Source organism: Humulus lupulus, chromosome 8, assembly GCF_963169125.1.
Source record: "Humulus lupulus chromosome 8, drHumLupu1.1, whole genome shotgun sequence".
NCBI classification, from domain to species: domain Eukaryota; kingdom Viridiplantae; phylum Streptophyta; class Magnoliopsida; order Rosales; family Cannabaceae; genus Humulus; species Humulus lupulus.
In genome coordinates, this window is record NC_084800.1 from 96,296,224 (window position 1) to 96,323,738 (window position 27,515).

General features: G+C 40.5%; 2 protein-coding genes and 1 non-coding gene across 3 annotated transcripts; 1 reads left to right on the top strand and 2 right to left on the bottom strand.

Annotated features, from left to right (window-relative positions):
* Positions 1-8,019: 8,019 nt before the first annotated feature.
* Positions 8,020-8,364, bottom strand: LOC133795850 (uncharacterized). The gene has a single exon (XM_062233304.1). The coding sequence runs from the start codon at positions 8,362-8,364 to the stop codon at positions 8,020-8,022; it is 345 nt and encodes a 114-aa protein (XP_062089288.1).
* Positions 8,365-10,323: 1,959 nt separating this feature from the next.
* Positions 10,324-12,482, bottom strand: LOC133795851 (uncharacterized). The gene is made up of 4 exons (XM_062233305.1): positions 11,834-12,482; positions 11,084-11,717; positions 10,804-10,963; positions 10,324-10,722 (listed from the first exon to the last, which is right to left on the bottom strand). Exons 1-4 carry the CDS (start codon positions 12,480-12,482, stop codon positions 10,324-10,326), a joined length of 1,842 nt encoding a protein of 613 aa, XP_062089289.1.
* Positions 12,483-12,800: 318 nt separating this feature from the next.
* LOC133798797 (small nucleolar RNA R71) lies at positions 12,801-12,907 on the top strand. The gene has a single exon (XR_009876016.1). It is a non-coding gene; the product is annotated as a small nucleolar RNA R71 (small nucleolar RNA).
* Positions 12,908-27,515: the final 14,608 nt, after the last annotated feature.

The window sequence follows — 27,515 nt, forward strand, 5'->3', positions numbered from 1 at the left end:
GCGGGATCAGGTGAGGGTGGAGGCCCAGTAACTAGGAAAGAGAAACCCCTAAAAGTTTTACTACCCCTGGTCCTGATGGGAGGGGTCATAGTATCCAGAGCGGTCGCTAGGACGACGATGAAGTTTGGAGGAGTTATTTAGTACACATTAGGGGTAGGAGACGTCATGTGGGAGAATGGCAAGTGAAGGCCTGTTTTCAATGAAGAATGGTAAGGCATATCAAGAGGAATTGCCCGAAGACAAAGACAGAAGAACCAAAGAGTATAGATAACCCCACCCCAGCTTGAGTGTCCGTCTCGATGTTGTTAGAGCCTGGGGCTAGTCCCTCAGAGGCAACAGGTCAGCTTTCCAGTTCCTATACTTTTATATATTGAGTTGATCGAGTTTGGTGCTACATACCTCTTAGGAGAGACATCGACATGTGGCACATGGCATATGGTTGTCACGCTGTAACACCCTAAACTCCAGGGGCCGTTACAGGGCACATTGCAAACAGTGCTAAACTCGCTAATCAAGTCATTTGGCCATAAACGTGTAACTAAGTATGATTAGAGGTTTAGGGATTAGCAATTTTAGTTAAGATGTAACGTTTCATTAGAACGTTTACTTTATACATTGGGATCCCAAAAATATAATTTAAAGGTTTATTACAACAAAATATTTTCAACCAGCCGATCTAAGCAGCAAAACAGGGTTTAACCCTAGTTCCTCTCCTTCCAACCTTGGTCGTGGCGGTCGAGCAGCTGCATATGTGCACATCGTCACCTAAACTCTCCAACTCAAGGATGGTCCAGCTTTCTTTTGCCTTTACCTACACCACATAGCACCCGTGAGCCGAAGCCCCGCAAGAAAACTTAATATGCTCATGAACAGTAATAACATGTTACCAAATCATAAGGCACATGCCTAGCAAATATAGCCCTATTCAAGCAGGAAAATAAGTTCAAACAATGAACGAGTGACTGGTCAACAAGTCACTAACAGGGGGTTTGCACCTTTAAACGAGTGACTAATCATCTAGTCACTATCAGGGGGTCTGCACCTTTAAACGAGTGACTAATCATCTAGTCACTATCAGGGGGTCAGTACCTTTAAACGAGTGACTAATTATCAACTCACTAACATGGGATTCCGCTCCCTCAGCCATGTGACAAAATAGTCACCTAGGCCTTTGGCCCTGGCTCTGAGTAACTAGTCTTAGTCTAGACAAGCGCTAATGATTTTCATCGAACTTAGGGTCGGTCCAGCATTAATACCCCATATGAGTCATTCAATTCCGATGTCGATTAGATCTAATCTTTTATCAGCTCTGCGTTCATGAGGCTTATGTCGTTTCTGACTCTCAAGTCAGTAATACGCGACCAGTGCCGATCCTGAATACTCGGTGCCACACACACAAGTAAGCAATGCTAACAAACATATACCATATGTCAAATATTCGAATATAGGGCATTTATCATGCTTACTTAACAATTGCTAGCATAATTAGGATCATGCATAAACATAAAGACTCAAGCTCTGAACAATCTCATACTCAATATTCATAGCATGCCCTAATCACATGTTTCTCGTGCAACACATGCATCACATTCAATCACTTGACATGCCTCAACAATAACCATGCATGTCACATTTAAACATTCAACATGCATCAAGAATAACCATGCATGTCATACACACAGGGTGCAGTTTTCTTACCTTTGGTCCAAGCACAAGTTACCAATAAACGAGCCACAAGCACGATCCTAATTCCAAGCTTCTAGTGATAACCTAGTCACAACCATAAACGGTGATCTAATGAGTTCTAGTTCTAAAACCAATCCCGGAACCAAGACCTAGCCTCCGAGACATCAAACCCCACTAAACTGGGTAGTAGGAATGATCCCGAGGCCTAAGGTTTGAGTTCCCAAGCTTAAAACATCATTTCGCCCATAAATACCCTCAAGCACCACGGCCCCAACTCACTGAGCCGCGACCCCCAACAAAAATAGAACCACTAGGGGCAAGTGCTGCGACGCCTTACACCCAGTGCCGCGGCCCCCAGAGCTCTCAAAACCCTTCCACCTACTTCATCGAGCTTGGGCCGCGGCACCCAAAAATAGGGCCGCGACCCAACTTCGGGCAAGCCATTTTTCCCTGACTTTAACCATTTAAAACCTCCCAAAAACCTATCCAAACATCTCCAAACTCAAAAATCAAAGTTCCCAAACATCCCCATCATCCAAAACCCATAAAACCCAAGCTTCAAATCTAACAAAAACTCACCAAAACACCAAGTCCAATTCAAGCTTAAAAACTTTAAGAACTTAAAACTTTAAACTTGAATTACCTCCAATCGAGTTGATTCCAACTAAATCCTCGGGCTAAAAAGCTTCTAATCTTTCCTAGGATTGCTATGCCTCGATCCTCGCTTGAATCCGAGTCCTAGAACTCAAGTTACCTTCGAAAATGCGATCGAAAGACGAAAATGGAACTTTGAGGGAGAGATAACCTACTGAACGTTATTTTTATTTCTTAAAAGGTTACTTCAAGCTTAAGTAGCCTCAACCAAATCCTAACGCTCGGGGTCCCGAAAACACTCCCGGGGACAAAATAGTCAAAACCTCCAGAATTTCCCCTGATCTTACTGTTGTGCAAAATTTAATGTGAGTGCAAGTGTACACTGTCAACAAGTAATAAGGTGATAAGAACCCAATATTGTATCCACAAGGATTGTTTTTAAGCTTAAAATTGTGAAATTAAATTTTAGCAAAATGATTAAAAATAAAAGAACCAAATTCAAACTAAAATGGAAGTAGCTTTTTTATATGCAATTAAAAATAACTAACAGCTGAATTTAAAGTCTAAATTAATGGGATGCAATAGGAAAATCAGTTGATAATGAAATGGTAAGCTAGGATAATTAATTCCCCTTGTTTTGCAATTACTGGAAACAATGCTATGAAAATGCTGTGGCACACTTACAGTTTACTAATCAAGAATTCTAATCAAGTCCATAAGTTTCTGTCGAAATCAAATAGGTTTAATTCTCTAATTAAATTACTTATGTCTAAACTAATTTAATTTCAAGCACCAATTCTATTAGATTATGAAAGGCAAAGATATATGTCTATACCCTCACAAAATTAAAATCAACGAAATTAATCTTGTACCATTCAAGTCTTTTGTCCAATAATTAAAATCCTTTTCAGCAATCTTAATTGTTTCAATCATTTACTAAAGGTGATCAAGCAATAGTAATGTTAAGCATGAAAATTACTTGAATGAATAAACCTCAATTAGCATTAAGCATCAATAGCAAAGTTCCACAATTGTATAACAAGGTTCCTTAATTATCCTAACTTTAAGATAATTAGTTCATAACTTTAAACACAAAATAACCCAGCTGATAATCATCCATAATCAAAATAAATGCAAGAAATAATTAAGTTCCAAGATAGAAGGGAAAGAAAAACAAGCCAAGAATAGTAAGGAGTGTCCCCCAAATAACACTTCTCTTTTTGTCTTCTTCCTTCCAATCCCCTCTCTTTCCTTCTTTCCGATTTTAATGGCTGCCAAGGTGGGGATAATTCTTGCATAGGCGGCTGGGAATTCTTTTTCTGTCTATCAACTGTGTATCCCCTAATTGGAAAAGAAGATACCCTTTGGTCTAGGTCACTTCCTTCCCTATGGTCACGTGGACCTCTTTTATCTTCCTTTAATTCATTTTTGTCTTTTTGTCCTCTTTACCATAAATGGGTCCAAGGCAAAATGAAGCCCAATAAGCATTTATCTATTTACCAAGCAGCCCAATTTAAATAATCCTCAAAGTGAGCTGGAGAATTAAATGGTAGCTTCCACGTGGGCCATCAAGTAGATTGGTTGGCAGAACGCAATGCTGCAGCATTCCTCCTGCTGAAACCATTTAAAACTTCAATTTCTTTCCAAGTGACCAAAATTCTATCAACCACCTGCCAAGGCAAAATTTCACAATTTAGGGTATATTTTTCCAGCAATATACTAGTATCTAATATTATCTTATTATATTCAATATTTGACAAAACAAAAATAAAGACACTACAAAACACCCTAAACCACTCTTTCTTGATAAAATTATAAGTTCAAAAGCATAAAAATAACTATAATTCCTAGAGTTATCACACCCCCAAACTTAATTAATTACTCGTCCCGAGTGATGACACTTATGAACCTAAGAACACAAACCAAACAACACAACACAGCAAACAAATAAAAATTCACATGGATGCAAACACAACAATAGAACAAAACACAACAAACAAATGGAACCAATTCTTTCAAAGATCATGCCAAAGTTGGGGGACAAGGCTCTCAAATTTATTATGCAAATGATAACTCCAATGTGCTCACAAACCAAATTCCTCAAGTGTTAAAATGCTAACAAAACCAAGATTTGAATGTTATTCCAGTGAGTGTGTGAATAGTTCTTTCCAATCCAACCCAAATCCCTAGATCAAGTTAAGCAACAATCCTAAGGTTCAATTCATGCTTTCATATGTTGAATTCGGTAACCCCTCTCCACTAATGTAGTTAGCTTAGCAATCTAGATCAATAGGTCTTTATTTTTGGTTGTAATGTAGGCTAGGCTAAAGGTATGGATGAAATGGACATTTATAAGCTAAAACCTCAACCTAGCTTGCCTTGGACCTCACAAACATATTACCCCCTTCTTTGAACCCTCAAACACACCCAATAATTCCAATTTTTTCACTTCTTTGAATACAAAACATATGCTCAATTATTACAAATACAAACTATATAAAAACAACTTATTTATTTACAACACACGCATTTTTTTTTCTTTTCCTCTTTTTTTTTTTTTGGAATGAATAATGAAAATAAAATAACAAAAAGATTCTTAACTAAATAAAAATTGAGCATATGGATGTATATGAATAACATTGATAAACAAGAAGATGATACCCCAATTCTTACTCCCCAAACTCACACAAAATTGTTTCCAAGACAAACTAAGCCTAAGGTTTGGTAGAGAAGAAAAAAAAAAGAGATATTCACAAAGGAGTGGGCTATTTAATTTCATGGGTGATAAAAAGAAAATAGGCCATTAAGCTCAAGATGGGTTAACTAGGGATAATATTCAATAAGGTAGGCTTGAAAGGCTCAAACGGTCCAACAAAATTGCCTAAATCCTCTCTAAATTGCTAAGCCTCGTAGGATTTCGCCTTAAGGGAATTATCGAACCAATTCTAAAAACTTGAACCTTCATGCAACCTCAACTTTTCTAAGGACTTTGGAATTTTCGAGGTTGAACTATGTGCATTGATTTGGATTCACACTTTCACTAAAGTTTGGTTAGCATAAAAACTTTAAGTACTAAAGGCTCATTTACACACAAAATTTACCATAATACATCATTTTTTTTTCGAATTTTTATCAGCGAGCAACCCCCAAACTTTGGCACAACACTACATTCATTGATTCCATTTAACTCTAGACTCTAGACAAACTACACTTAAACCACACATAGAAATTAAGAAAATAACATAAAGTAAAACAAAAATAGCAAATCAAACACATTCCCCCCCAAACTTAGAGGAAAGCAATGTCCTCATTGCTGCCAAACACTAACAAGAAAAATGACAATAACAAAACAGAACAGAAAACAAAGAGCAAAATAAACAAAGCAAAACAACAGAAAGTGCATTAACAAAAGGAGTCAAGAGAAACTCCCTCCCACACTAGTCGCTGCTCGTAGCAGCTTCCTCATCAGAATCATCGCTCTCTTGATTGCCAAACACGTCTTGAGGGTTCAGGATATGCACGGGGAACGGAAACCAAGTGCGCAAGGCGTCAGGAAATTGTCTCTCTAGCGCATCCCGAAAGGATTCATCTCGCACCTTAGCATACTTCCAATAGGCCTACTGATGGGCATGGATGGTATGCATCAGGTCCATCACTTGAGTGTTCGATGGACCAACACTAGGGGTCGAACTGGAGGAGGCTGGTGTTGAAGTAGAGTGACTACTCAGATGAAGGAGTTTCTGAATGCAAGCAGGACTAATGTCTTTACGGCGACAGGGACCAACAGAAGTAGTCAAGGGCACCCCTGCTGCCAAACATAAGTTAGAGATCAAGCATGGCAAGAATAAGTCTCCAGCACATTTCTGCGAGCACTCCCTGATTTGTTGCTCAAGAATGCGCCCCACATTGATTGTTTTGCTAGCCAACAAACAGTAAAGGAGCAGAGAGCACGAGAACAACAAGTAGGTGGTATGGGTTGTAGGCATGAAGCTGTACCGAATGAAATAAAACCAGATCGAAGTAGCGGGGTTCAAATTGCCATGCTTGCACTTATGACCTCTTTCTTGAAGAATTTTCCACTTGCTGCCAGGAGCAACGATGATGTTCAGTACTTGGGATCTCAGTCCCTGGTCCTCATTATCTAAGAATGCTGAATAGTCATCTTCCATATCCTCTAATCTGAACAGTTGGTTAATGGTGGCAGTGGAGAACGGGACAAGCTGTTCACGCACCATAACAGTCACTTGGTCTGATGAAATCAGACTAGCATAGAACTCGCGAACCACTTCTTCATCGGGATTAGCTTGTTGTTGACAAAAAGCTGTCCAATTTTTCTGAGTTATCACATTGGCGACATAATCCGACAAGGCTTCTGAATTAGAGCTAGAAACCCGAAAACCCCTTTCACACAGCAACTGTTTAGTGGAAAACAAATTTTGGAAGCGTTGTTCTGCTTCATCACAATGGAATTTCTTGGGCTGTCGAGCCTTGGCAGCCTTGGAACCTTTAGCTTTCGGCATGAGAATGACAATGAAACACAACAAAAAAAACCAAGAAAATATCACCACAGCTCTAGAACTGTACAAAGAATACCACAAAATTTTAACCTCACGTTCCAATCAGTAATAAACCAGCCTATTATCTCAAGAGACTCAACCCAAATATTCTCCGCCCCACAAAGAGAAGTTCTTCATAGTAGATCACAAGGTAATACAACAGAATATCAACAGCTCAAAGTACCAACTCCATGAAAATTACATAAGACATTCGGCCAAGAAGACTAGAGTGAGCCAAAATATAAGAGAATACCCTGAAATATATATGGGGAAGCTGGAGGCCGTGAGTCGACTGGGTGGTGATGGCTTCGTGAGATGGAGATGGTGGAGTGGGTTCTCTGAGTCGTGGTGGCTGGTTTGGGCGTTGGGGTCATGGTGGGTGGAAGGCGCGGCCGTGGGTTCTGTGGGCGCGGGTTGCTTTGGGTTTGTGGGCTAGTGAGATGGAGACGGGGTCGGGGCGTGAGATCAGGTGGGTTGCGGGTCCGTGGTTTGACTGGGTTCGTGGGTCGACAGGGGTTTGTGTTCGTGGTGGCTGGGTGAGGGGGTGTCATGAGATGGAGAGGCGGAGAGGCAGGAGATGGCTTGGGAGGTGGCTCGGCCGTGGGTTCGGCGAGGGGTTTTGGGTACCGCAGTCATGGGTTTTCTGGGTCGTGGTGGTTGGCTGATCGGGGCTGGTTGCTTGGGGTCGCGAAGGTAGAAGATGGATATGGCCGTGAGGTGCGGCTGAGGGGGGGTTTCGGGTTGTGGCTGGAAGTGATGGGGAAATTAGGGATAAATAATTAATTTAATATTTTTTTTATTATGGGGGTAATTTCTAAAGTTTCCCAGATTTTCTTAAAAAGCCTCAGAGCTTAAAAATTCCTAGAATTTCATCTATCTCCCATGCTACAACATTTCTATAGCATTACTTCCAGACCTTCCAAAATCAACTAATTTGCAGACCAGCCATAAACATCACCAAGTCCTCACTTGAAACATGTCCAAATATGCTGCAATTGACCATTAAAACTACCTGAATCCTCACAGCCACCCCAGAACATGAATTTATTCAAATCCACAACATAGACCATGAAGGGAAAATGTGAAAAAAACAAGAACAAAAACAGAATACTATATATATATTTTGTTTGCTGCTCTCCAGATATAGCCTTAAGCATAGCAGCTCAAAAACATGATTTTTTTTTCAAGGATCAACTAAGGTGAGTGAGGTCTTGTTGCGCTCAACCTCACCATCCCAATAGTGTTTCAACCTCTGTCCATTGACCTTGAATTCACCTCCTTCATTTCCTCTCAACTCCACAACCCCATGAGGATACACCTTAGTAATAGTGAACGGCCCCGACCACCTAGATTTGAGCTTCCCAGGAAACAACTTGAGTCTAGAATTGAACAATAAAACTTGCTGCCCTTCCTCAAATGAACGGGGCTGGATATGCTTGTCATGCCACCTCTTGGTCTTTTCCTTATAAAGCTTTGCATTCTCATATGAAAACAGCCGCATTTCTTCCAACTCATCACGTTGTAACATTCTTTTCTCTCCCGCAAGTTACAAATCTAGGTTGAGTTGTTGGAGTGCCCAATAAGCTCTATGTTCAAGTTCTACCGGAAAGTGACATGCTTTTCCAAACACTAGGTGATAAGGAGACATCCCCAATGGAGTTTTAAATGCCGTTAGATAGGCCCACAAAGCATCATCCAACCTCTTAGACCAATCCTTGCGATTCGGATTTACCACCTTCTTAAGCACACCCTTTATTTCTCTATTAGACAATTCCTCTTGGCCATTGGTTTGAGGATGGTATGCTGTAGCCACCTTATGCTTCACACTATACTTAGCCAATAAACTAGCCAACACCTTGTTCACAAAATGGGTTCCCTCATCACTTATGATAGCCCTTGGGGTGCCAAATCTAGTGAAAATATGCTTGTGTAAAAACCTCATGATCACCTTGGAATCATTAGTCGAATAGGCACTGGCTTCAACCCACTTAGAAACATAATCAACAGCCACCAAGATATACAAGTTGCCATATGAAGGTGGGAAGGGGCCCATGAAATCAATGCCCCACACGTCAAACAATTCAACCTTAAGGATACTAGTAAGAGGCATCTCGTTTCTCCTTGAGATGTTTCCTACCCTTTGACAATGATCGCATCTTACCACATAAGCATAAGAGTCTTTAAACAAAGAAGGCCAAAAGAAACCTAAATGGAGAACCTTGGAAGCAGTGCACGCTCCCCCAAAATGACCACCACATGGAGATGCATGATAATGGAACATAATACCCTCAAATTCATGTTCAGCTACACATCTTCTAATCATCTGATCTGCACATTGCTTATATAGAAAGGGCTCCTCCAAAAAATAAGACTTCACATCATGCAGGAATTTCTTCCTTTGTTGGTTAGTCATCTCTGGTGGCATCAACCCACTAGCCAAATAGTTAGCAAAATCAGCAAACCAAGGGAGCTCATGAGAATGGTTAACCCCAAACACTTGTTCATCGGGGAATGTTTCTTTGATGGGGACAAGAAAGTTAGAATCATCTTCACGCTCCATTCTTGATAAATGGTTAGCCACTTGGTTTTCTACCCCTTTTCTATCTTGAATCTCAACATCAAACTCTTGAAGCAAAAGCACCCACCGAATCAATCTTGGCTTTGCATCCTTCTTGGAAATCAAATACTTTATGGCTAAGTGATCGGTGTAGACAATCACTTTAGTTCCCACAAGATAGGAGCGAAACTTGTCGAAAGCAAAGATAATGGCTAGTAGCTCCTTCTTAGTTACAGTGTAATTCAATTTAACTCCTATCAAGGTGCGGCTGGCATAATAAATAGAGTGAAACACCTTGTTCCTTCGCTGCCCCATCACAGCCCCAACGGCATAATCGCTAGCGTCGCACATCAATTCAAAGGGAAAACTCCAATCCGGTGCAATAATGATAGGGGCTGAAATTAATCTCTTTTTCAACTCTTAAAAAGCCTTCAAACATGCTCCATCGAAGTGGAAAGGTGTATCCTTCTCTAAAAGATTGCAAAGTGGTTTGGAGATCTTAGAGAAGTCTTTGATGAACCTTCTGTAGAAACCGGCATGCCCAAGGAAACTCCTAATGTTCTTCACTGAATTAGGAGGTGGTAGCTTCTCAATAACTTCAATTTTTGCCTTATCAACTTCAATCCCTTGCTTAGATACCTTATGCCCCAAAACAATACCTTCCTTAACCATAAAGTGACACTTTTCTCAGTTAAGGACTAGGTTTGTCTCTTCACATCTCTTCAACACCTTAGACAAGTTACTCAGAGAATCATCATAAGAATCACCGAAGGTTGAAAAATCATCCATGAACACCTCTAGAAATTGCTCAACCATATCAGTAAAGATCACCACCATACATCGTTGAAATGTCGCAGGAGCATTGCATAAACCGAAGGGCATTCTTCTAAATGCAAAGGCACCATAGGGGCAAGTGAATGTAGTCTTGTGCTAATCTTTTGGGGCCACTGCTATCTGATTGTAACCAGAGTACCCATCAAGGAAGCAATAGTACTCTCTCCCAGCAAGTCTATCTAGCATCTGATCAATGAAAGGAAGAGGGAAATGATCCTTCCTAGTGGCCTTGTTTAACTTCCGGTAGTCCATGCAAATTCTCCATCCAATCATTGTTCTAGTAGGAATCAACTCATTGTCTTCATTCTTCACCACTGTGATCCCACCTTTCTTAGGTACACACTGCACAAGACTCACCCATGAACTGTCAGAGATAGGATAAATAATGCTAGCATCAAGCCACTTGATGATTTCTTTCTTCACTACTTCCTTCATGATAGGATTTAGCCTTCTTTGCCCTTCAATAGACCCTTTTCCATTGTTTTCTAACAGAATCTTATGCATACATAGAGAAGGACTAATACCCTTTATGTCTGCAATGGTCTACCCAATGGCCTTTTTGAACTGTCTCAATACTTCGAGCAACTTTTCTTCTTGATCATGGCTCAACTCCGCTGAAATAATCACAGGTAAAGTGGATGATGGACCCAAGTAGGCATATCGCAAATGCGATGGCAAAACTTTCAGCTCCAACTCAGGTGGCTCTTCAATGGATGGTTTAGGAGCTTTGAACTCCCTAGACGACAACTCCAATGAATCAAATCAGTTTCTTGTTCTTAACCCTTGAGAATTAGCCTCCAACCAAGCTAAGTACTCCTCCTCATCTTCCTCATTGTGTGAATCGAACAACAATAACCTCTCTAATGGATCACCAACATTACTGGTCTCAAATTCCCTTGATGCCAAAGAATCTACCACTGAAACCACTGAGCATTCCTCCACCTCATCAGGAAATCTCATAGCTTTAAAAACATTAAAAGTCACCTTTTCATCTTGGACCCTCATAGTCAGCTCCCCCTTTTGCACATCTATTAAAGTTCTTCCTATCACAAGAAATGGCCTCCCTAAGATAATGGGCACCTCTCTGTCTGCCTCATAGTCTAACACAATATAATCATCAGGGAATATGAATTTGTCTACCCTTACCAATACATCTTCAATCTCCCTATCCGGATGAGCAAGAGATCTATCTGCTAATTGAAGAGTAAATGTAGTAGGCCTAACTTCTCCAATCCCCAATTGCTTGAAAATAGACATTGGCATCAAGTTAATGCTTGCACCCAAATCGCATAAAGCCATGCCACAATAAGAGTTACCAATGGTGCAGGGAATGGTGAAACTCCCAGGATCTTTCATCTTCGGTGGCAGCTTGTTTTGCAAGAATGAGCTACACTCCTTGGTAAGAGCCACTGTCTCAAATTCCCCCAATCTTCTCTTCTTTGTAAGGATGTCTTTCATGAACTTCACATAGTTGAGCATTTTCTCAAGGACTTCAACAAGGGGAATGTTAATATGTAGCTGCCTCAAGATGTCTAGGAACTTTTTAAATTGAGAGTCCAACTTTTGATTTTGAAAACGTTGGGAAATGGAGGTGGCTGCCTTGTACTCGAGCTGTCTGGGAGCTGATGCTGTGGTATTCCTGCAGCATTCTGGGTAGAGGCAGATTTTTCTACACTAGGAATTTCAGTGTCTTTTTGAATTTCCTCATTTATTTGGATCGAAGAGGGCTCACCCTCATGCCCAGAGTTGGCCTTGGAATTCTCCAACCCCTTCCCACTTCTCAAAGTGACGGCTTTACAATGTTCTTTGCTCCCATTTCTTGGATTCTTGGTGTCACTTGGTAATGTACCATGGGGTCTATTTCTAAGCTCATTAGCTAGCTGGCCAACTTGGGTTTCTAAGTTTCTCAATGATGCAGCTTGGCTTTGGATCATGGCTTCGTTCTTCACTATATACTCCTTCAACATGTTCTCAGGAGAGCTAGATTGCATTGCTTGTTGTTGTGGCCTTTGTTGTGGTGCTTGTGGGGGATAACCCGGTGGGAAATTTGGTCTTGGAGGCATAGAAGAGTTGCCAGGGCCAGTCCCTTGATTACTCCACGAAAAGTTGGAATGTTGCCTCCATGATGGGTTGTAGGAATTAGAATAAGGGCTATTCCTATTTTGGTTCCCCATGTAACACACAGCTGCTGGATTGGAAGGACAGTTGTCAAAAATATGACCCTCACCACAATACACATAAGAAATGTTCTCCATTTTCCAAATTGTGTTCCCATAGGCTGCCCCACTGATTGAGTCATCCCCATATTCATTGTCTTGAGCATATTAGAAATAGGGGATACTTAGGCTGCCAAAGAAGTGATGGCATCTACATCATGAATACCAGCTACCTTTCTGCCTGTAGACAATCTAGAAGTAGGCCACTGATAATTGTTGTTGGATATCCTCTCAAGTATTTCATATGCCTCATTATAGGACTTAGCAAGAAGAGCCCCGTTCGCTGAAGCATCAACCACCATTCTAGTGTGGGCATTTAGACCATTATAAAATGTCTCCATCTGGATGCAATGAGGAATGCCATGGTGAGGGCATTTGCGCAACAACTCCTTAAACCGCTCTCATGCCTCATATAAAGATTCTTCATCAAGTTGCTGAAATGAAGTAATCTCGTTGCGGAGCTTGGCATTCTTAGTGGGAGGAAAATACTTCATCAAAAACCGCTCTGCCAACTCTTGCCAAGTACTCACAGAATCAGATGGCAAAGAGTTCAACCAAGCTCTGGCTCTGTCTCTCAAGGAGTATGGGAACAACTTAAGTCTCAATGCATCCTCTGTCACTCTGGGAAGCTTGAAAGAGTCACTTACTTCAATGAACAAGCGAAGGTGAAGGTGCGGATCCTTTGTTGGCATCCCACTAAACTGACCCACAGTTTGAAGCATCTGGAACATGATTGTCTTCAATTCAAACTGGGCTGCCTGAATTTCTGGTCTGAAGATACCTGGATTGAGCTCATGGAAGAGGGGGAGAGCATATTGCCTGATAGCATGATCTCTGTCATCAGCCACAATAACTGCATTTTGCTCGTTGTTGGCAGCCACTCCCCCTTGAGCCACTCCTCCTTGAGCTAGTTGATCTTGAGCAACTCATGCTATATTTACTGGTGGAACATGAGCGACTCCTGATAGATTTGCTGCCCTCTGGGCAGCTCCCTGTTGAGCCCCTTGCTTAGCATCCATCACTACTACTTCCCTTTTTGACTTTTGTATTCTTCGCCTTCTTCTAAAGGTACGCCGATTTCTAGATCAATGGGAAGTAGTTCAGGGTCTTGATTCTCGTTCATACACTGTATAAACCTGAAATTGCACAAGAATCACCCAAGTTAGTACAAAAACAATTGAAACCAAATTGCGATATACTTAATTTCACAATAGATGACTTTAAACAATCCCCGGCAACGACGCCAAAAACTTGTTGTGCAAAATTTAATGTGAGTGCAAGTGTACACTGTCAACAAGTAATATGGTGATAAGAACCCAATATCGTATCCACAAGGATTGTTTTTAAGCTTAAAATTGTGAAATTAAAGTTTAGCAAAATGATTAAAAATAAAAGAACCAAACTCAAACTAAATTGGAAGTTGATTTTTTTTATATGCAATTAAAAATAACTAACAGCTGAATTTAAAGTCTAAATTAATGGGATGCAATAGGAAAATCAGTTGATAATGAAATGGTAAGCTAGGATAATTAATTCCCCCTGTTTTGCAATTACTGCAAGCAATGCTATGAAAATGCTGTGGCACACTGACAGTTTACTAATCAAGAATTCTAATCAAGTCCATAAGTTTCTGTCGAAATCAAATAGGTTTAATTCTCTAATTAAATTAATTATGTCTAAACTAATTTAATTTCAAGCACCAATTCTATTAGATTGTGCAAGGCAAAGATATATGTCTATACCCTCACAAAATTAAAATCAACGAAATTAATCTTGTACCATTCAAGTCTTTTGTCCAATAATTAAAATCCTTTTCAGCAATCTTAATTGTTTCAATCATTTACTAAAGATGATCAAGCAATAGTAATGTTAAGCATGAAAATCACTTGAATGAATAAACCTCAATTAGCATTAAGCATCAATAGCAAAGTTCCACAATTGTATAACAAGGTTTCTTAATTATCCTAACTTATAGAGAATTAGTTCATAACTTTAAACACAAAATAACCCAGCTGGTAATCATCCATAATCAAAATAAATGCAAGAAATAATTAAGTTCCAAGATAGAAGGGAAAGAAAAACAAGCCAAGAATAGTAAGGAGTGTCCCCCAAATAACCCTTCTCTTTTTGTCTTCTTCCTTCCAATCCCCTCTCTTTCCTTCTTTCCTCTTTTAATGGCTGCCAAGGTGGGGATAATTCTTGCACAGGCGGCTGGGACTTCTTTTTCTGTCTATCAACTGTGTATCCCCTAATTGGAAAAGAAGACACCCTTTGGTCTAGGTCACTTCCTTCCCTATGGTCACGTGGGCCTCTCTTATCTTCCTTTAATTCATTTTTGTCTTTTTGTCCTCTTTACCATAAATGGGTCCAAGGAAAAATGAAGCCCAATAAGCATTTATCTCTTTACCAAGCCGCCCAATTTAAATAATCCCCAAAGTGAGCTAGGGAATTAAATGGTAGCTTCCACGTGGGCCATCAAGTAGATTGGCTGGCAGAATGCAATACTGCTGCAATGCTGCAGCATTCCTCCTGCTGAAACCATTTAAAACTTCAATTTCTTTCCAAGTGACCAAAATTCTATCAACCACCTGCCAAGGCAAAATTTCACAATTTAGGGTATATTTTTCCAGCAATATACTAGTATCTAATATTATCTTATTATATTCAATATTTGACAAAACGAAAATAAAGACACTACAAAACACCCTAAACCACTCTTTCTTGATAAAATTATAAGTTCAAAAGCATAAAAATAACTCTAATTCCTAGAGTTATCACTTACTAACTCCCAATTTATCACCAAATATTTATTCCCATTACCCAATAACCCGGTAATGCTCTAAATACCCCTTGAATCACTCCGAGTCAAGCATAAATCCCGTTGTGACTTTCCCACTAGCTTACCTCCTAGGATCGTCTCGTGCTGGGTAACCCTGGCATAACCAAATAATAATAAAGCTCCACACACATATCACATATATGACAAATATGCCCGAAATGACCAAAATATGAAAATCACCCAATTACTCAGAAATGGGTTCACATGCATATTTAATACACCTAAACCTGCATATAATCATTTAATAACATAATAAATAAATTATGGCCCTCCCGGCCTCCTAATCAAGGTCTTAAACCTCATTAAAGGTTCAGTTGAAGAAGTGTTTGACTTGAGGGTTGATCGAACGAAACATCTTTTCATGGGAGATGTCAACACCGTTTATCAAGAAGAGGGCCAAGTCAGCATGGATATGTACCACATATGGATAGTCGAAAGAAGTAATTATTAAGGATAGGTACCCATTACTCGATTGCGAGGGTAGGACAATGCTCTCAAGAATTAAGTAGTTGAGGATCAAGGCAAGAGACATTTCAAGAAATGTTTCTTGCACTAAGTAGGATGTGATGGATTATCAGTGAAGGCTTTTAAATTGACCAATGCTTCAGTGGCCCAGGTAAGTTCAACATTCAGAGAGTACAGGGATGGTACTGACAAGTTGTATTCAGATTGATCAAGGATGTTTCAGATTACTCCCAGTTAGAAGCAGAATGCGAATAACAACTTCATTGGTAGTACCAAGGCTAAGGAAGCAGAGTTACAGGTGAGGTTCCAAGAATGATAAGTTTCAATTTCTCCAGAAGACATTCAAGGTTATGCTATGGAAGGTAATGAGATCATGTATGAGGTAATTAAAATGGAAATAGTAAAGAAATTACTAAAGGAACGCCTTAGGGGCGAAAAGCACAGTGAAACCAATGGGACGCATCGGTTAATACTTGAAGCATCTTCAAGGACAACCATACCTTGACTAAAGTAACATGAGAACATAAAGTTTGTCTGAATGGATAGTTGCGTATTGGATTTTCAGAAGTTAGAATGAAGGTTGATTCATGCGTCATGGTAGTAGAGTTTGTACATGTGGATTGGTACATGAGAACGATGTGAGAGACATCATCCTTGCTTGGAGTGTGGAATTATAGTGAAGTATGTTATGAGTTAGGGTGCGCGCATGTGTAACTGAAGGAGTGATCATTTGAACCTCACAGTGAATGAAGGAATAAGTACTTGGATGTTCTACCTAGGATGTCTAGTTGACAGTAATTCCGGTTAGTCACGATTAGACTGAAATAATGGTCGGGGTTGGTTTGGAACCTGTGATTGATAACTGGTGGATATACATCTATGAATGAACGGTGAAACACAAAAAGAAGATCTTGTAGGAATGGTTAAGGATCCTACCACTTTGGAATAGATGAGTTAAGATATGTGGGTCGGATGAGTGATCCAAAGGATGTTGGCATTGAGGTGGAGATGCGGGATGAACCTTAAATCAACCCTCACGATTATTGTATCCAAGAAGTTTGAATGGGTATTGAGACCTAAATTTTTATATCGGGAGGCGCATGACCTAATTTCTTAGTAAACAGAAGATGATAATCAGAGGCTAGAAGGGCTATTATGACTCTATTGTATCTTGGAGTTGGTATAGAGGAGTATGATTATGGACCCTAGAGGTAGACCACCTTGGGTTACAGATGAGATAAATGGATGGAAAAGTTGTGATTTGACCTATTAGGTTGGCGTACCATGGTTGGTGTGAGTGAGATATCAAAATAGGTAGTGGGTACGAAAGGAGACCGTACGTCTCCATTGGACGCTGAGGTCGATAGTGACAAATTGAGACCTATGGATTCCCAGGTTCTGGGAAAAGGGTCATAGAGTGACTTTGAGTAGGATAATGTGAGAAAGGGAATGAGAAGTGCTTATTCCAAAAAATGAACCTAGGGACAGGAAGTGTCCTGGTTCAGAAATGGCTCAGAGGACCAGTGAAATTATTAAGGGACGTTAGGGCAGGAATGTCTGCGTTATTAAAGGGACATAAGAGTTCGCAAGTTAAGATATGGGGACGTGGAGTTCCAGGATTGAGGACTTTGTATTCTCTGAGTATTATGAACTAACAAGGATATGATGGTTCTGAAAGGAAAGAGGAGTTTGACTCTAGATTTGATATATATTTGTGAGATCCTAATATGGATTAGGCCAGGGATCTACAGATTAGCCTTACCCCAGCATGGGTAGAGGCTAGCAAGGTGTTACTGGTGCCAATGTTGAAGAAAAGGGTGACGAGTATGACCCCTGATTGGGTGAGGAGACCCTGGAAATTCAGTGAAACTTATCGTGTAGGAAAAAGACAGTGCAATTCTGGATAAAAGAGATAAAGTCTTACAGATTAAGACTATCGTTCTTGTGAAAGTGTTGCAAAGAAGTGACGAGGTAAATGACCTGACTCTAGAGATATGTTAAGGTTTGCGGAATTAGTATCCCGAGGTGTTTGACCAAATTTTGAGGACGAAATTTTAATAAGGAGTGGATAGTTATAACGTCCCGAATTTTATATTAAGGCTGAGTGCCTTGACTACAGTGCCTGGAATGCCTAATTGGGATTATTTGAGCGAGTAATGGATTATATGCATGATTATGTGATATAAATGAATTGTGTGGTAATGTGATTAGACATGCATGTTTATGTGTATTAAATGTGCATGTGGGCCCATTTATGTGAATAGGGGCATGTTTGCAATTTTGGCCCGTTGAGGGCATAAATGTAATTATGTTTGTATAGTGTGTGAGACCCCAGTGTTATGGGGATATATTTGAGATGTGTGGTCCGAGACGATCCTAGGGAGCGGGTTAGCGGAATAGTCACAACGGGGTCAGATACTCGGTTAGGGGTGAGCCTACGGGTATTTTGAGAACTTGCCATGTGCCTGGAATTTACTAGGTAACGAGTAATTATCTAGTGATTATTTGGGTATGTTAGGATTAAATGGGAATTTATAGGAACACTTGAGGAATTAGCGGGAGGTGGAAAATGATGGGATTGCCCTTGGTGGCACTAAAGGATTTAGGATAGACTTAGGGGCATTTTGGGTATTCCACAACTGAGGATAGACTTAAGAGAACACAAAAAGGTTCCAGAACTAGCCAGAAAGAGAGACAACTCTCAGCCTTATCTCTCTCTCTCTCCCTACACGATTCTCTTCCTCTCTCTCTTTGGCGTGCTTGGAGCTGTGGGGAATTCCTTGAGGAATTGATAAAAAAAATTAAGGCTGGGGACTTGGGGAAAACAAGCTAGAAGTGTTGAGGAGTAGCTCAGGAGCATGATCTTTGTGAAGGTAAGTTTTCATTCTATTTTGGATTAAGCTTTGACCTGTTTATCTTGGGTGTTCTAGAGTTTTACACTTAAGATTGAGATTCTAAATTGTGCTGAGGTTTTAGCTTAGTGTTAATGGTTATATGTTGGTCATATTGTACTGTTATAAGATTGGGATATAATTTTGATGTTTGGGGAAAGTTTAGGTAGGAATTGGTGAGGTTAGGCTGAGGAAAACGCAGTGAAAATGGTGAAGTTTCTGGGTTTTGGGGCTCACGCTGCGACCCTGTTCTTTAGGCGCCGCGGCCCATGTGTGCGAGGAGGCCTGGGAGCCCCAAATAAGAGAGCTGAGCTCTCTTACTTGCTGCGGGCTGCGACCCTAGGGGGCGGGTCACGGCTCAAATTAGGAAAAGTAACCAAATTGAAGTTTTAAGCTCGGGAACTCAAATTTTAAGGCTCGGGAAGATCCTACAACCTGGTTTAGTAGGATTCAAGGTCTTGAATGCTAGTATTTTATTATGAAGTTCTAAATTGATTAGAGGTTGGTGGATATCTATTGGTTAATACGTTGTGACTAGGTTTTACCGCTCAGGCTCAGAATCTGGCATCGATCTTGGGATCGCTTTGGGTTGTCAGCTCGGGACACCAGGTAAGAGAATTGTTCGTGCCCGTAGAGCTATGTGATTTATAGTATTGTATGTATTGTTTATAGTTGTTATGTCATACATGTGATTATGACTGATTACAAGAGTCGGAAGCGGCAAGAGCCGAAAGTAGCAAGAGCCGGAAGCGGAAAGAGCTGGATGTAGCAAGAGATGGGAGCGACAAAGGGCCAAGGTTGGCATTAAGCATGCTGAATGTAGGCCGCTAGGGTGAGACCCTCAAGGGTATTGTACACACCTGGTCGGTTAAGGCCGCAGACTTGGTGCCTGTTAGTGCACCTCGATCGGCGAAGGCCGTAGCTATGCTACAATGCTGTCATTTTGTTATGCTGTCATGCTATTGTGCTATTATACTACCATGCTATCACGTTGTTATGCCATTGTGCTATTGTGCTATTATACTTCTGTGCTGTCGTGCTATTATGCCGTTGTGCTATTGTACTATTATACTGTTGTGATGTTGTGTGTTTCAATAGAAGCTTGTAATTGGTCGTTGTCTTTGATTAAGTATACATTCGTTGAAATATATTATTGTATGTTGTGCTTGAAGTTCTCTTGCAGAGCCTCGGCTCACGGGTGCTTTGTGGTGCAGGTAAGGGCAAAGAAAAGGTCTTACAACCATGAGTTGGAGGGCATGGAGCGGTGTGTACGATTTGGCCTACATGGCTGCCATGAATGGGGTTGTTTTAAGGAACATGTGGTAAACGTTGATTTTGTCACTTAGGTCGATTGTACCATGCCTTTGGATTGTAAAAGTATTTCAAAACAGTATTTTGGGATCCCAATGTAACATTTTTAAGAATTTCAGTGAATGACCAACTCTTTATACTTAATGTTTATTAAATGAGTCTTTATTTTGATTTAATCACACTTTTTAACCTAAAACCTTGATTAGCGAGATAATGACACATTTATAAATCACATGGTAACGACTCTAAGGAAGTAGGGCGTTACAAGGCTCGTCTTCTTAAGGAGTTCAAGACCAAAAAAGATCGCATCGTAGACATGGCGACGTATCGGATTTGGGCTAACAATCTTGACCTCAACACCAGCTTCCTATCCAACTGGGAGATCGAGTTAATTACCAGGTGGCACGCTCGATTAGAGGAGTAAGAGGCCAGACTTGATGCTGGAGAGGCAGTAGAAGCTATTCAACAAGTTGGGACTGTGGTCGATGGAGCTATTGATCCCTGAAGACCATTTTTTTACAAGGGCTGTGTCCCTTAGTTATATTTTTATCTATTTTTTGTAATTAATTTTTTTTATGCCTTTTGAACCAAGACAATTGAAACTCAAGATATGAATTTTTTACTCTTTTAATGGTAGTTTATATTTTATGCCTAAATTTCTTGCTCGAAATATTTATGCATGCTGTCTAATCTTATCATTTTTTTTATATTGCATACTTCACATTTCTAGCCTCGAAATATTTCGAGTATGCCCACAAAGTGATATTTGTTTATCTTACAAATACTTATCATGCTTAAGGTCGAACTTCTAAGTATTCATACATAGTTCATTCGATTGTGCACTATTTCAACTTCGTTATTCTCAAAATTGAATATTGCTTTTACCTCATGTCTTCATTATAAAATACTTATTGGCATGCAACCTCGTTAGCCTAGTTATATTTTGCTTATTTATAGTAACTTTTCCTCATCCTTGAGTATGGCCTCGAGGTTACGAGGTCAAAACTTATTTTGCAAAAAATTTCTAGCTCTGTCTCGACTTATAAACTTTTGTTGGTTTATCTAGAATTCCAACTTGTGATCGTGTCGATTAGAGTTTTCAAGTTTGTTCCAGACTTTCTATAACTCATGTTAGGTTAGTGATCCATACACTGTTATTGTTTACACTTTGATTACTTTGATTTCATTTTTATTGATGCTACATTTTCGAGCTCAAGGTGTTATCGTATACCACTTATGCCCGCTTAATATCCTATGATTGCAATATTAGGTTATTGAATTTTGAGAGCTTGCAAAAAGTATAACAATAAAAATATACAAAATTTTGAATAAAAATCAATGCTTTATTAATAAAAAGCATAAATTAAATACAAGCTGGGTTACAAATGAATGAACATCATTCCTACATTACTGATAAGAAGGTTGTAGATGTTTACCATTCCAAGCTCGTGGAACCAATTCTCCATTCAATCTCGCTAGTTTATAAACACCAGGGCAAATGATGGATTTGATTTGGTATGGTCCTTCCCAATTAGGCCCAAACACACTCGCGGAGGGGTCTCGTGTGGCCAAAAACACGCGTCTGAGCACCAAATCTCCCAATCCAAATTTTCTGTCTCGAACCCTCTTATTGAAGTATCTTGTAGCCCTTTGCTGGTATTTAACATTCCTTAGTTGGACTTCATCTCATCTTTCTTCAATTATGTCTAGAGTTTCTTCGAGATGGGATTGGTTCACGGTCTGGTTGTATGCCTCGTATCTTATTGTTGGGATTTTGACCTCAATAGGTAACATAGCCTCGCAACCATAAGCCAGGGAGAAAGGGGTATGTGCCGTTGAGGTTTGTGCTGTCGTTTTGTATGCCCATAGGACTTGTGGTAGTTCCTCTGGACATCTTCCTTTAGATTCGTCGAGCATTTTCTTAATAGAACTCTTTATAGTTTTATTTACCGTTTCGACCTGGCCGTTTTCCTTTGGGTGGGCCACAGAGGAAAAACTTTTGATTATCCCATTCTTTTCACATAACTGGGTGAACAGGTCGCTGTCGAACTGGGTCCCGTTGTCTGATACTATTTTTCTTGGTACCCCATATCTACAAATTATATTTTTCATCACAAAATCCAAGACTTTCTTTGAGGTGATGGTAGCCAGAGGTTTGGCCTCGGTCCACTTTGCGAAGTAATCAAAAACGACTACGGCATATTTACACCCCCTTTTTTAGTTGGTAAGGATCCTATGAGGTCGATTCCCCTTATTGGAAATGGCCATGGGGAGCTCATCATGGTGAGCTTGATAGGTGGAGCTCGTGGGATTGAAGCGAGCCGTTGACATTTGTCACAACGCTTGACATATTCGAACGATTTTGCTTTAATTATAGGCCAGAAGTATCCTTTCCTAATCACCTTTTTCGATAGACTATGCCCACTAGTGTGGTCTCTACAAAATCCTTCATGGATTTCTTCTAAAAAGATTCTAGCTTCGGGCGGAGTTACACATCTTAGTAGTGGCATGGAATACCCTTTTCTGTACAACTTCCCTTCCATGATGGTGTATCTTGGGATTTTGTACATAAGTTTCCTAGCCTCGTTCTGGTTTGCTAGGAGGCTCCCGGTTTTGAGGTAGTCAATTATGGGAGTCATCTAGGTAGATTGTGAGTCAATCATGTTGACATCTTCTTCAGGCTCAGCTATGCTTGAGACTGGTAGGAATTCGACTGGTACTACATTTAGTGCCTCAGCTTCTTTAGTCGTGGCGAGCTTAGCTAGAGCATCTGCATTTGAGTATTATTCCCGCGGAACTTGTTCAATGGCATATAACTCAAATTGCCCGAACACCGCCTTAACTTTCTCCAAATGAGTTGCCATTTTAATGCCACGAGCTTGATATTCTCCTAAAACCTGGTTAACGACTAATTGGGAATTAGTTTAGCAGTTAATAGCCTTTTCTTTGAGCTCGGAAGCTATCTGAAGTCCCTCTAATAGTGCTTCATAGTCGACCTCATTATTTGATGCTTTGAAGCCAAACCCTAAGGCTAAATGAAAACGATTTCCTGTCGAAGTGATCAAAATGATTCCTACTCCCGACCCATTCTCATTAGAAGATCCATCGACGTAAAGTCTCCGTAGCTCGCGGGCTGGGGTTATAATTTCCTTGTTGGTGATCCCCGTACATTCAACTATGAAATCTGCTAAGGCCTGCCCTTTTATCGTTGTTCTTGGATGATAGGTGATCTCAAACTGGCCGAGTTTGACATCCCATTTTAACAATCTCCCAAACGCCTCAAGCTTTGATAGTACGTGTCTTAATGATTGATCTGTCAATATGTGCACATGGTGTGCTTGGAAGTAAGGTCGGAGCTTTCGAGATGCTGTATTAGGCACAAAGCCAGTTTCTCCATTAATGGATATCTCGACTCTGCCCCCAGTAACCTCTCACTAACATAGTAAACATGTTTTTTCAGTTTCTTATCCTCCCAAACAAGTACTGCGCTGATTGCATGCTTGGTTGTGGCGAGGTACAAGTACAATACTTCCCCTGTGACTGGCTTGGATAAGATCAGTGGTTCAACGAGGTGCTTCTTAAGGGCTTGAAAATCGAGCTCACACTCGTCCGACCATTCAAATTTTTTGCCCCCTCTCAAGAGATTAAAGAATGGGAGGCATCTATTTGTAGATTTCGAGATGAACCTACTTAAGGCTGCTATTCGTCCAGTTAAGCTCTGGACATCTTTATGTTTTCGAGGTGAAGGCATATTGATTAATGACATGATGCCGTGACCTGAATGAGCATTTACTATGAATCCAAGAAACTTTCCCAAGGATACCCTGAATGATCATTTATGCGGGTTAAGTCTCATATTGTACATCTAGAGGACAGCGAAACATTCGACGAGATCATATACATGGTTATAGTTATGCGTGGACTTTACCAGTATGTCATCCACATAAACTTCTATGTTATTCCCTATTTGCTCGACAAACATCCTATTCACCAATCTTTGGTATGTGGCCCCGTCGTTCTGTAGCCTAAAAGACATCACATTGTAGCAATACAAGCCTTTATTGGTCATAAAGCTCGTATGCTCCTGGTCAGGTGCATGCATGGCTATCTGGTTATGTCCAGAGTATGTATCCATGAATGACATGATGCTGTGACCTGTGGTGGCATCTATGAGCTGATCAATTCGAGGTAAGGGAAAGCAATCATTTGGACATGCCTTATTGAGAACCAAATAATCAATGCAAATTTTCCACTTTCCATTGGGCTTCAGAACTAGCATAGGATTGGCTATCCAATCAGGATAGAAAGCATCTCGGATAAACCGATTTGCCTTCAACCTTTCAACCTCTTCTTTCAGGGCTTTCTTCCTTTCATCGTCCAGGAGCCTTCTTTTCTGTTGCTTTGGAGGGCAGCTTTTGTCTATGTTGAGTGCATGGCTTATAACGTTTGGGCTGATCCCAACCATGTTCGAGTGCGACCATGCAATCACATCCTGCTTTTCTCTTAGGAAGCGAATTAATTGCTATCTCGCATCTTTGGGGAGATTCATCCCTATCTTTACCACCCTAGTGGTATCCTTTTCATCGAGCTCTACATCCTCGAGCTCCCTGATTGATCTGAGATTGGCCCTATCCTCTTCTATTCTGGGGTCAATCTCTTCTTCGATTTTGAAGATTGTTTCGCTTATTTCTCGGATGACAACAAGTGCTTATGCACTTGTTTAGTCCTTCCCTCTCGTGGAAATGCTATAACATTCTCGGGCGGCCAGCTGGTCTCCCTTCAGCATCCCAATGCCACTGGATGTTGGGAACTTGATGGCCAAGTACCTCACAGATGACCTGATTTTTGTTTGCAATAAAAATGTTTTCTCGAGTTTCTGTATGCTCGGTATAAACTGTGTAAATGGAGAAGTATTTATCTCATTTTTTATTTTTCCCCCATCCGCCTCCAAGTTATTCCCTTCATTTTTCATCCTTTTTGAAGGGTTATCTCCTGAGGGCCGCGACATTGAGGGGGCAGCCGAGGTCGAGGCTGAGTTGTCGTTTGTCGTTGTAGTTATAACAGGTTGAGGGGTCAGTTTTAATGCTGACCTCTCCTCTTCTACATTGACAAATCTCTGAGCCCTATTGTTGAACTCGGTAATTGTTGTAATGACCCAAATTTCCTAATAATGTTTAGGACCTTGATTAGGAGGTCGGGAGGGCCATAATTGATTTATTATGCCATTAAATGATTATATGCATGATTATGTGAATTATATTATTATATGATGATAAATGCATGCATATGGGTCCACTTTTCATTATAAGGGTAATTTGGCTCGTTGAGGGCAGATTTGTATATTTTCATGCATGTTGGTGAATTTTGAATAAGACCACATTATAATGTGGATTTTTTCGAGCCATTCGGCATGAGACGATCTTTGAATGCAAGTTAGCTGTTTGGTCATAATGGGGTTATTTTCGGGGCTCGGGGTGAGTCTCGGGGCAATTTGAGGATTAGTGCATTACCGAGAATTAAAGGGTAATGGGATATGATTTATTAGCATTTGAGAATATTGGGAGAAATGGGAATTGGAGGACATTAATTATAATTAACGAGATAAACGGGAAAGCACGGTTTTACCCTTGGTAGCCTTAAGAGGGAATTTAATGACCTAGGGGTATTTTTATCTTTTGACCTAAGGTTATATGTGTCAAGTAGAAGGATGTGGAAGGACTTAAGCTGAACTAATAATAGAGCTTCTCCTTCTTCTTCTCCCGATCACTTTTCTTCCTTTGGAATTTTGAAGCTCCTTTTGAGGATTCAAGCTAGGGAACTAAGCCTTGAGGATTTAGGATTGTGTTCAGCCATTGAAGAGGGTGTAATTCTGAGCTTGAGGTAAGATTTTCGCCATGAAAAATCTGGTTCTTGCTATGTTTTTCATTGATTTTTTAGTTGGGATTTTTGATTTGGATAGTGAGAATTGATGGAAGTTTTTGGCAAAGGTTGATTGGGTTATGATGCCTAGGACTTGTATGTTGGGTATTTGGGTTCATTTGTGAGTTTGGTTGAAGTTTGGAAGCAAGTTTTGAATCTTGGAATTGGAGAACTCGAAGGAGGAAAAACTAGGGCCGGATCAGCCTAGTTCTAGCGCTACAGTGCCCAAGGGAGGGCGCTACAGCGCTGTCCAGGGCCATTCATCCCTGATTGTAGCACCTAGGTGCTGGGGGGCAGCGCTACCCTATTTTTCCAAGGTCCTATTTTGGGCATTTTTGAGGGTTTTTGGCTCGGGGTTTCAATTCCTAAGGCTCGGGATCGAATCTACTAACCGTTTGAGTAGGATTCAAGGTCCCGGGAGTGAGGTTTAGGTCAAGAACCTTTTATTGTTGATTTAATTAATTGGATTCCATATTTGGTTATGACTAGGTGTCCGCTGAGGGATCAAAGGATCAATCGTTCTCAAGGGTCGTTCATTTATTATTTCTCGCTCGAACCAGAGGTAAGAAAATTGTACCTAGTATGTGACATGCATGGTTATTAATGAGGTATGTTGAGTGTTATATAGGTGGACATTGATTGCATATTAAATGCTTAACAATCTTGCTTATCTGTGAATGGCACTAACCTATGAGTCAGGAATCGGCAATGGTGTCAGTATTGACTGTGAAGCTGTGACTTATTAGTCAAGTTCGGCAGTAAAACTGAGCACTGGTCTTATGGTATTGACTTATGAGTCAAGAACGGTATTAGCGTGTTTAACGCAAGCCGAAAAGATTAGATCTAATCGACATAAGCATTGAATGAATCATCATGAACATTCATGCTTGACCAACCTTTAGTTCGATGAAATCAAAAGTGCTTGTCTAGTCTAATGGCTAGTTACTTAGAGCCAGGGTAAAAAAGGCCCAGGTGATTGCATCGTCACATGGCTAAAGGTGCGGAGCCCAAGTTCGTGACTCACTCATTAGTCACTCATCTGATCAGGGTGTAAATCCCAAGTTTGTGACTCCATAGTCACTCAACTGATTAGGGTGCGAAGCCCAAAGTGTGACTCACTCATATGATTAGGGCTACAAGCCCCAACATGATTACTAGAATCTCAAAGTATTAGTCACTCATCTGATTTGGGCTACAATCCCCACTATGATTACCAAAATCATAAAGTGATATTCACTCATCTGATTAGGGTGCAGAGCCCCAGTGTGTGACTTAATTGTCACTTATTTTAGATAGACATATTGGCCATCTATTTTCATTATGACCTGAAAGTCATCAATACAAAGGGCAGGGCCCACAACCATTATTTGAACTTATTCACATGCATGAATAGGGCTATTATTGCTAGGCATGCCTATTATGACTTAGTAACATGTTATTAATGTTCATGAGCATATTGATTTTTCTTGCTGAGCTTCGGCTCACGGGTGATATGTGGTGCAGGTAAAGGCAAAAGAAAGTTGGACCATCCTTGAGTTGGAGAGCTTAGGTGGCGATGTGTACATATGCGGCTGTTCGACCGCCACAGCCGGGGGTTTAAAGAGGAACTAGAGTTAAACCCTATTTTGCCGCTTAAGTCGGTTGGTT

Excerpts from the sequence above, each read along its gene's own strand:
- LOC133795851 (XM_062233305.1), bottom strand. The coding sequence starts at position 12,482 with ATGGAGAACATTTCTTATGTGTATTGTGGTGAGGGTCATATTTTTGAC. Across the intron at positions 11,718-11,833 it reads TCAGCTCCCAGACAGCTCGA|TCCTTGAGAAAATGCTCAAC; the intron begins GTACAAGGCAGC and ends CCCTTGTTGAAG. Across the intron at positions 10,964-11,083 it reads GTTGGTGATCCATTAGAGAG|GGAGTTCAAAGCTCCTAAAC; the intron begins GTTATTGTTGTT and ends GTTGTCGTCTAG.
- LOC133795850 (XM_062233304.1), bottom strand. The coding sequence starts at position 8,364 with ATGTTACAACGTGATGAGTTGGAAGAAATGCGGCTGTTTTCATATGAG.